The following is an 11,475-nucleotide window of genomic DNA, read 5'->3' as shown; positions in this document are numbered from 1 at the left end:
TGATTTCATAGAAATAATAAGTTTTGTATCAACATATCTCTAATCTATGTCGAAACTGACAGAAGATTGAACTTCCCCCTCTTCGACCCATTTTATTTCATCTACTAAAAAGGGGCGGTCGGGTAGCCTAGTGGTTAAAGCGTTGGCTCGTCACGCCGAAGACCCGAGTTCGATTCCCGACATGGGTACAATGTGTGAAGCCCATTTCTGGTGTCCCCCGCCGTGATATTGCTGGAATATTGCTAAAAGCGGCGTAAAACCATACTCACTCACTCATCTACTAAAAGAAGGGTTCACGTTATTTTTTTACACTACATTGAGAAACATTGCCGCAAAAAAACGTTAGAAAATGGGAACACGAACTGAAGACACATTTCCCCAACGATGTATGGCCAAACTACAACATGATCCCATTTAGATATACAGGGACTTCACTACAGTGGTTTCAAAACACCATTGGGGGCACAGGTGGCCCAGTCGTCTGAGGCGCCGCGATTCGCTGTGCAGAGTTGCGTCCCTCGAAAACCCGGTTCGCCCCGATAATGTTTCTAGGTTTGTCAGCACCATACCCGTGCTCGTGGGTTTCACCGAAGTTGTAAACGTCTGAGACCTGCATCACTTCGGGCTTTCCTCCCACATTAAGCTGACACGCCTTGATATAACTGGAATACCCTAAAAAAATGGGTTTTGTCAACAATGAAACATGTGACATTTTGTAAATTGGAATTAGAAACTATACCACATGTGTTTTGGGAATGTAAACAAATTCGCCCACTTTGGTCATACTTGGAAAGATGGTTTCTTGAGAAAACAGAATTGAAAATCGTTCTCAACAAGAAGAATATACTTCTTGGTTTCCCCGAAAGAAATACTGACAATTTAAATATAATAGTTATATTTGGTAATAAAACGAAAATAAACGGAAAAGACTGCCAACCTTCCAAAATATTCAATTTAAACTGTCAGAACACTATAATGATACAAAATGTCCAGCTGCTATGACCAGCAATATTGATAAATTTTACAAGTTCTGGTCAACATGTCGTATGCTTTTCATGTAATTGTGAAAATGATCTACGTTCATGAAAAATGTAAAGGAAGAACAAGATTTGAATCTATAGCGTATTGCAATTAACTTGCCAGGTATCATGGCAACCCCACTCTTTTGACGGTACTTGTCCCACAGTCGAGAAATTACACCTTTTGTCAAAAATTCAGGCAAATTGGGATATTGAGGCATTAACCAATTACATTTGTGGGTTATCATGATGTCATATTAAGTGAAAAAAAATGATTGCGATTTTGTTTTGAATATCAATTGTTCCAGATATATTAAGTCAATTCCCGAGAGAGAAAATATCATAACATTCGTAGAAAGTATTTACTTGTCCGAGGAAAAGTGATGACACGGATTCATCAGGAAGCGGTCAATATAATAGTGTTTTTTCTGTTTCTGTCATTCCTACAAAAGTCACATTGCATACACTGCTGAGTGTGTAAAACGACCTTTGATCTTGAAATTGCGAATAATTGATTGAAAAAAAACAATTAAAATCTGTAACGAGCTTTTTACGACTAACATCCTTTCCATAAACGGTGACTTCTTACTTGTCCAGCAATGGCCAAGGGATAATCCCCATTGTGACCTAATTAGCCACAACGTCCAGAAGGTTAGTAAACAACCAGGTAGATTGCACGAAAAGATTAGTTAATATCAATTATCAAATTAGTATAATGCACTACTAAAATATACTAAACTACGGTTTAGAATGTAAATACCTTTAAACGTGTTTATAGTTCGAGCATGTTTTGTGGCGGGGTCCATTCATCGGTGCAGCCAACGACACAGAAAAATATATTGTCATGACAGTAAATGTAGCAAGCACGAGGCCCATAAAAATGTGGAATTTATTTTGGATGGAGATATTTCCATGTGCCCGATATCTGGTTGTTAAATGCTATTTTGCCAGACATTTTGACACGGAAAGAAAAAAACGACACACCGGCGTTAGTTAATGAACAATCAGAGAATCGAAGATGAAGTTTCTGTGGCTTAGTTTTTAAAATAAGGGTGAAACAATTTTGATGAGCTGCAGTTTGTGTCGCATCAGTGAAACGACATTGAAATTAACCAATGTGTGGAATCACGTGAATCACCTCCTGAATAAAATAACGCAGTCGTCGTGGTCCAAGCTGCTAAGTAGAACATTTTCAACATGGTGGTTTTTTTGGCAATCACTTGTCAGAGCCTGCAAGTTTCAATGCAATCCAAATACAACATTATTACATTAATTTTATTGTGCAGTATACAATACAGCGTACTGATACTCATTTTGGAAAATAACAATAGAGTGATAAATAGAAAAATGTAATAACCCAATTAAAATAGATACCTTCAAGTAAAACCTCAATTGTTCAAAAATTGTCTGGGGCTGTGTACAGTTGGTCTTCCACATTCACCTAGGAAGGCGTAGTTACGTGCGTTGTGTGGCCGCCGAACTATACGTTGGAAGTATTTACTCTGTATCCTTTCTACGTGTTCACAGTACTGTAGTCCCCGTTCTACGTGTTCACAGTACTGTAGTCCCCGTTCTACGTGTTCACAGTACTGTAGTCCCCGTTCTACGTGTTCACAGTACTGTAGTCCCCGTTCTACGTGTTCACAGTACTGTAGTCCCCGTTCTACGTGTTCACAGTACTGTAGTCCCCGTTCTACGTGTTCACAGTACTGTAGTCCCCGTTCTACGTGGTCACAGTACTGTAGTCCCCGTTCTACGTGTTCACAGTACTGTAGTCCCCGTTCTACGTGTTCACAGTACTGTAGTCCCCGTTCTACGTGGTCACAGTACTGTAGTCCCCGTTCTACGTGGTCACAGTACTGTAGTCCCCGTTCTACGTGTTCACAGTACTGTAGTCCCCGTTCTACGTGTTCACAGTACTGTAGTCCCCGTTCTACGTGGTCACAGTACTGTAGTCCCCGTTCTACGTGGTCACAGTACTGTAGTCCCCGTTCTACGTGGTCACAGTACTGTAGTCCCCGTTCTACGTGTTCACAGTACTGTAGTCCCCGTTCTACGTGGTCACAGTACTGTAGTCCCCGTTCTACGTGGTCACAGTACTGTAGTCCCCGTTCTACGTGGTCACAGTACTGTAGTCCCCGTTCTACGTGGTCACAGTACTGTAGTCCCCGTTCTACGTGGTCACAGTACTGTAGTCCCCGTTCTACGTGTTCACAGTACTGTAGTCCCCGTTCTACGTGTTCACAGTACTGTAGTCCCCGTTCTACGTGTTCACAGTACTGTAGTCCCCGTTCTACGTGGTCACAGTACTGTAGTCCCCGTTCTACGTGGTCACAGTACTGTAGTCCCCGTTCTACGTGGTCACAGTACTGTAGTCCCCGTAATTCTTAACTGCAAGTTAAAATTGGTAAAATCATCGCATCAAACATTTTCGTTGCTCTAGAAAGATGGATTTTATATATATCAGAAGACATTCTTTTTCTGATTGTTGTGCCGTAGTGGTCCTCCATTTCTGAAAACTATGATTTTTTTTATTTATCGAGGTTTACAGCCATACCCCATCTCATACAAAAACCACTGATACAGTTAATCTGCTCCTGTGATCTCCCTGCATTGTCAGCTGGATTTGCGACGTCATCGGCGTTGAGCATCGAACAAACATTTGTCTTTTCTTCTGAAATGAAAATTCCTGTGCAATTTGCTTGATTCAGTTCGGTGACAATTTCTTTGCCAAATAATGTGAACAATGAATGGCTTATCGTGCATTCTAGATATGTCCCGCCACAACAGTTGAAATATTCCGTATGACCATTTTCAGTCCTTACGCGTGATTATAAGCACTGTCAGAAAATTTCGATGAGTTCCATAATTAAGAAGACGATGCCACAGGAAAGAGTTATTTACGCAATCAAAAGCCTTACTAAAGTCTTCCTCCTTTCGATTTAAAAAATATTTTGTCACCATTCCATATAACGTGAACATACTGTCTGCTGTTGAACTAATTTTCAGAGATGATGTTTTTCATCTGACAATATTAACTTTCATTCAAGCCCAGTCGTCTAAGGAGCCGCGATTCGCTGTGCATAGTTGCGTCCCTTTGGCACGCCAGAAACCTATGATTGTGGGTTCGAATCCCTGTTCGCCCCAATTATGTTTCTAGGTTTGTCAGCACCATACCCGTGCTCGTGGGTTTCACTGAAGTGGTAAACGTCTGAGACCTGCATCACTTCGCGCTTTCCTCCCACATTAAGCTGACACGCCGCGATATAACTGGAAAACTGTTAAAAGCGGCGTTAAACCAAACTCACTCAAGATTTTGGTGAACATTGTCCCTATGACCGGGACAAGACCATCCATATTTTTATGTGTCTCATCCCCAACCTCAACCAGCAGGAGAGCGGGCGGGCGGGCAAAAAAACCACCAAACGAATAAAAAAACAAACAAAACTATTTTTTACTATATTTTTGACTAAATTGTGTTACATATTTCATGACAATTTAAAGCATAGGACATTGTAAAGTGAAGTATGTCACCGCATGGGACTCGACCCAAAACGTTTTAGATTTTGTACTTCACTATGAAGAAGTTGTAATTCCAAACATAACATGTTACATTGGGAAAACATCTTCACACTTTACAATGTCAAACTAATTTACCTTAAATACAGAGCATACACAGGGACTGTGATTGTCTTGTGATGAAAACATTTGAAAACATTCTGATGTTATATGGTGCATTTTCAGCTTTGTATTCATATCAATTTTAACAAATGCGAGGGGCTCTTGTCAGAAATAAAGAGGTAACTGACTCGTGGTCCATGACTCTTCATGCATAGCTGCATTAAGGCTGATTCAATCAACAAGAAGAACGTTCTCAGTTCACTCAGTTCTTTTACTTTGGACTTTCAAATACATTCACATCACTTCTTAGTATGTTTCTTTCCCCTAGTGACTGGTTGCTTCCCCTTGCCAGGCAAAGGTTTACATCATCGAATGACAGTTGTAAACTTTGCCAGGTCACCATCATCTGTTGGAAGTATTAACTAAAAACGTACTCCAGGACCTGCATGAATTAAGTGGCTAAACTGCACACAGTGATACAGAGAATTTGCCAGCTGAAAGAAATTTGTTATAAAGTAATACCAATTCATTACCATATTAAATCTTTCATGGAAAAATCAAGAATCATAATAAAACAATAAAAAAATAATCTGGTCATATATCTTCATCTTTTGACTTCCATATTAAATCATTAGAAAATGAATGTTCTTGGATGAAATGACGGCCATATTGGATTTCTGGTTGCTAACTTTTTTCTTACTAATTACCCTAAACATGCACATTAAAAAAAAGCATGCACATTTATGAGCTTTTTATGTGACGTCTCATCATTTGAACGACGAAACAACTGGACCGTTTTTTTGCCCCACAAAATAGCAGCTGAACATCTCCCCGAGGCAAGGGAATGAACTGACTGTAAAAGTCCGATTTCCACCCTTGCCGAACAAGGCCGGAATTTCTGGGCTCGATCGTAGCGCCACCAGTGGCTATTATGAGTTATGTCCCTTCTATGTCCCTCCTTTTCACCAATCAGATTCCACTCCTCTCATATCAATTGCATTTGCTTCAAAGAAAATGTCATCGCCCAGTAAAGACGGTCTGATCGATTATCAAAATCTATATTGTGATAAAAAGTGCGCACATTGATAAAAAAACAAACATGTAAGGATTTCGAAAATATCTGTTGACGGTACACATGCTTTGCAAATCCTGCAATTGACCGAGATTTTAATTGGACAATAAATAGACTCGTTAGTCCAGCCAAAATGTAACTGCCGAATTCCAGCCTAGTACGGCAAGCGTGGAAACTGGACCTTTATAGTCAATTAACACCCTTGCCCCGGGAGGATGACGACTGAAATGAATTGGTTACCATTTTTGTGTGACAGATCACCTCTGCATGTATCATAATTATACGATTTAGTTAAATTAAAACATAGTAATCTGTCAAAAGACAATTTGTAAAGGGTGCCTGTTTGTCTCCATAACAGGATAAAAACAGAATGAAACGGAATAAAAAGAAATCATATTCAAACAGGATATCAGAGTTGCGTCCCTTGGGCACTTAGAGATCGTGATTATTGTTTCGAATCCCGGCTCACCCCGATTGTTCATAGGTTTGTCAGCACCATACCCGTGTCCGTGAGTTTCTGCAAAGTGATACACGGATGTGACCTGCATCATGTTGGACTTTCCTCCCACACAAGGCTGACGCCCCGTGATATAGCTGGCATACTGTCAACAAACCCAACTCACTCACTCGACTGTCTGGCATTTTGAAGGCTCTCTCCGCTCTGGCGTATCTATATCTACAATGATACCTTATTATGTTGTTGTTGTTTTTTTAACCATGACGCAGGTGATTTATGACATATGTGATTAAACCGACATTTTGGGTTAGAATCCTGGAACAGCCTGATCATATTTCTCTGTCCGCACCATGCCCGTACTCGTGGATTCTATGGACGTGGTAAAGGTCCAAGACCTGCATCCCTGCTGACCTGAAGATGAAGAACATCTTTCATTCCATGATATTATAAGATGATCTAAGATCGTCATTATTTATCGAGATTAACGGCTAAAATATCCAAATTTTTAAACCCGTCAAACAATGAGGAAAGTGTCTGTCTTTTTTTAAATGTGGGCTATATATGTCACTGCCAAAACCTGTTTTTTAATATTACACGCAGAAAACAATTGTGAAATGGGTAAAAAAAAATTATGGGTATTTATCATTTAGTTTTGTATCGTCTCTCATAACGCTTTATGAGTGGTGCTGTATATATCTTTATATATAAACTCTTATCTTAGGCGTAATGTTTAATTATGTACAGCCGTGAGGCAAAAATAGAATATCTGTCGCTCTGTCTGCATGCCTTTGGGCTTACTCTGTCATCAAGCTGCCAGACTGTGATGTGACTGAGTACTGTTGAAAGAAGCATTCAATCACTCTGATTGGCTGAGGTGATGGGGCGCAGGGCGTTATAGATGCGTGTCAACTTAGTATACCTGGGAATGAACAGAAGCTCTGTGTGTGTGTTACATTTGATGCATGGACTGTAATGTGTGGGATATATCCTTCACACAAAGCACAGGGACTGGAAGATATCCTCTTCGAAGTACCTCTTAAAACACGTAAACTTGACTCCCCTTAAATAAGGCCCTAAATATATCCCCTAAAACCTCCTACTTTGTATCACGCCGTGATATAACTGGAATACTGTTAAAAGCGGTGTTAAAACCAACTCGATCACTCACTTCTACTTTGTATCAGTTGGTTTACAAAATGTTCGGCCTAAAATTCTGTGTGGCGGATTTACGCAGTGTGCACAACCGTTTACACGTTTTGACTTCCATGTACCCCAAAACACATTGAAGTGAATTCTTATAAATACATACACGAACAATGAACACCTCACACGCGGCTTTTGTAACCACACAAACAACAAATGTTGGCAATATCGGAACACGTGAAAAACTGTTTCTATTTGCGTATTTATCGTTTGTTTACACGTAGTCTGTCATACACACCCTGAAACAAATATATCAAATACAGCAATTGCAAGTCTATAATGTTTGGCAAGTCTAGATTACTGCAGTTTTAGGAAATGAAGAAAGTCTCTGGCTCCTTTTTATTATATTTTATAACTATAATTTAACAACTGTTTTTTTTTTGCAAGATATGTTCATTTCAGAGACTAGATGTTAGTCTAGGTGACACGCTCAGACATCGAAGTCGTATGGAAAGTTCGGGTGACACCCCCGTTATCAGAAAGCTTAACAAGGTTGAACTGTACTGCAATTTACTACCTGCCTACCTCTTTAGTTAAATGGTATCACCCACAGAATCCCCACTTTGCAGTCATTAGTCAAGAAAAGAAGCAAATGAAACAAGAGTTCCCCTTACATATATTCACTTTTTCTTTATGAAGTTTGCTGTGGCGTTACTTATGAATTACCGTGTGGGGGGTAAGTCCGTCTTCTTTGGCAGTGTGTAGGAACGGGTTCAGGTCCTGTTGACTGTGAATTTCATGATCCAATCTTTCACTTCCCATATATTGTACCATTGTGTGCCCATGCAGGGAAATGTTTAGATTTGGTTTGGTTTGGTTTGTTGTTTAATGCCGCACTCAGCAATATTCCAGCCATATGACGGCGGTCTGTAAATAATCGAGTCTGGAACAGACAATCCAGTGATTGACATCATGAGCACCAATCTACGCAACTGGGATACGATGACATGCATCAACCAAGTCTCACCACCCGATCCCGTTAGTCGGCTCTTACGACAAGCATGGGTTGCTGACCTATACTCGGATCTTCGTGGATGTCTGTAGTATGAGGAACACAACGGAGTATATGCTTGCTCCTATGAGTACTCCTTCACCTGATGAAGGAGTTAGCATATACTCCGATACGTTGTGTTCCTCATAATAATGTTGACATTCATATATTTTCTCTTATGTGTAATTCTCCTTGATTATCCTACGTGCACCGCCATTCTATTATGGTTGGTTGGTTGGTTGGTTGTTTAACGCCTCACTCAGCAATGTTCCAACTATATGACGGCGGTCTGTAAATAATCGAGTCTACACCAGACAATCCAGTGATTAATATCATGAGCATCGATCCACGCAATTGGGATCGATGACATGCATCGACCAAGTCAGCGAGCCTGACCACCCGATCCCGTTAGTCGCCTTTTACGGCAAGCATGGGTTGCTGAAGACCTGTTCTACCCCGGATGTTCACGGGTCCCATTCTATTATGGAACATAAGTACAGTAAACTATGTTTATAACGAACACGCTTATAACGAACTGGCGGATATACCGAACTGTTCTTTTGGTCCCGGCCATTTGCTGTATATATGCTTATAACGAACTACGGTTATAACGAACTAAAAATTGTGGTCCCTTTGAGTTCGTTATAACCGTAGTTTACTGTATATCATAATGGAATGGAATACGCTTTATCACAATCGGTGATGCGGTAATAGTAATGAAGCAAAACGTGTACCAGGCCTCACATTTTCGCAATGTTCTCAGTGCATTATGGAAACCATGAATATATATAGCCATGTTAAATAACTGTTACTATATATGCATGTGCAGTGGTCACAGATGGCCATTGTTAACACAGACTGAAACGTTGAACTTACTTTCGGGATTCCGAATTAGATTAACATTCAAATTCATATTATATATTAAGTCATCACTTTTGTACCACTGTTAATTAAGTATTGATTTATACACCGTCCACATGCGCCTCTATATACATAGGTGTGCATATGTGTGTAGAAATGCATACGTGAGTATACTTGTCATGTGAACGCGTTTACTCATGTGTGTATATTTACACAAGGAGCAAATTTGCATCATCTCTGGAGCAGATGCAAATGTAAATGTAAAGTTGCACTGTGTGTATATGTTGCAATGTGAACGTTTATGTTAACGTAAGATGATGATCTAATTAATATCTGTTCTTTTGCCAACACCAAACACGTTGTCAACAGTTGACAACTTTTATGCGTATATACAGAGCTGAGCGGACGGTGTTTTCTTTTGGTTTCAAGGAGTCCAATAAAATAATTGAATAATTAAAATAATTAATTATGAAAAATTAAATCAAACACATGTTGCTTCACGCGAAAATATTCAGTGAAGTAACTCTCTTCTCATTCAGCTTTGTTTGGAAAACAACCTGTTTTGTGTTGAAAGTCGTCAACAGACTGACGAATATGTGTGCCTTACACAATTTACATACTTCATTTACACACCTATTTTGATTTTCATGTGAACGCATAGTAAATTTACATATACACGTATGTATAGTTACACATGTGCAAAATTACTTACGTTAGTAAATGTTGTGCATGTGAACGGGGTATAAGATTATGAACCTCCATAGTATGAGGGTCCAACTGTATAAACGTCGAAGCTGCATGACTTGCACAAGTCCCTTAGGCAATAGTTATTAGTTTAAATCATAAGTTCTAGATTATGTAAATAATAAGAACAAGTTATCGCTATTAGAGACTGGAGGCCTTGTACTGTCCACATATCTAGACTTGTCTATTAGGAGGATAGAATTACTACACGTCCACGGACTTTTCTTTAAGTTCAGGACCCGTGAAGATTTCGGGGTAGAATAGGTCTTCAGCAACCTATGCTTGCCGTTATAGATGACTATGCTTGTCGTAAAGGGCAACTACCGGGCTCGCTGACTTGGTTGATGCGTGGATCGATGTTCATGATATTAATCACTGGATTGTCTGGTCCAGACTCAGTGTCTTGAGTGTAAAAAGTAGAGCTAACCAGTTTCATTGACAGGGAGATTAGTGATGTCATTTGATTGTGACGTCGTGATGTCACAATGGCCTACATGAAACATTTTGATACAATTTCACCTGTAGTCAGTTCTAAGCAAGGAATATTGCATGTGGAAGTTAGTGTTGGAGGATAACTATACCAGCAGTCCTAATTTGTTTTCAGAAATCCTGTTTGTTTTCAATGCTAAATTACATTTCATATTCTAAAATTATTAAAACATTAATGTTAGCACGATTGCACAAAAGAAAAACAAACCACGACCCATCGAAACAAGTGATATCTCCAGTGGAATTAAGTCAGTTTGGGATGATAAATAATACAGCACTCAGCCGTCTTAATTTGTGTCCAGAAATTCTGTTTGTTTTGAATACCGAATTATATTTCATATTCTGCTATCATGGACACATTAATGTTAGCACGTATGCACAAAACCAAAACGAACGACGACCTATACAAGTCGGCGCGTCGGCCACTCAGATACTGTGTAAACAAAACGGGCATTGTCAACAATTGCACGTGACAGTTCATTGGTCACTGCCTCGGCGGTTACCTCCCTTTTAAACATGTTAGCTCTATACAGGCACAGATAACAACGTGGAACAGGCCGGCGAGGGCGCAGACGACAAGCATGGCGTTGAGGGAGAATGAGGGACAACGTGTTATAATTGTCGGCGGGGGGATCGCAGGCTTGACAGCAGCGTCACATCTCATCAACAACGGGGTGACAAACGTGACATTATTGGAAGCACAAGAGCGGCTGGGAGGACGGATTCACACTGTGAAGTTTGGTAAGACATTGCCAAGTTTCACCGACACATGTTTCCGATTTCCAACTATTATCTCAAATACGAAGACACTACTCCCTGGACTATATATCGATGTGTGATGATGATATATCTAGTTAACAGATGATAAGCTTAAACAGACTGTTGTGAAATCCGTAGTCAGGCTTTTCTTTAGACTTGCTCCAGTCTCCAAGGCAATAATTATTAGTTTAAATCATTGTTCCTAGATTATGTAAATAAAAAGAACAAGGAATCTCTATAAAGACTGTCGTACTGTCGG

The 11,475-nt window shown here is 39.9% G+C and overlaps 1 protein-coding gene across 2 annotated transcripts in view; it reads left to right on the top strand.

The window, feature by feature from the left end:
• LOC124143897 (spermine oxidase-like) overlaps positions 1-11,475 on the top strand; it is a 43,503-nt gene that overhangs the window by 1,252 nt on the left and 30,776 nt on the right. The window contains exon 1 of one of the 2 annotated variants that reach the window (XM_046513062.2): positions 10,982-11,198. The exons of the other annotated variant lie outside the window; for it this stretch is intronic. Coding sequence (XP_046369018.1) covers positions 11,039-11,198 — 160 coding nt within the window. The 5' untranslated portion in view covers positions 10,982-11,038. Of the gene's footprint in view, positions 1-10,981; positions 11,199-11,475 lie in introns of those variants that run through there. 2 annotated transcript variants of the gene reach the window in all.

This window comes from Haliotis rufescens, unplaced genomic scaffold, assembly GCF_023055435.1.
Source record: "Haliotis rufescens isolate VD_foot unplaced genomic scaffold, xgHalRufe1.0.p SCAF_12, whole genome shotgun sequence".
Classification (NCBI taxonomy): domain Eukaryota; kingdom Metazoa; phylum Mollusca; class Gastropoda; order Lepetellida; family Haliotidae; genus Haliotis; species Haliotis rufescens.
This window is presented reverse-complemented; position numbering and strand designations above follow the sequence as displayed.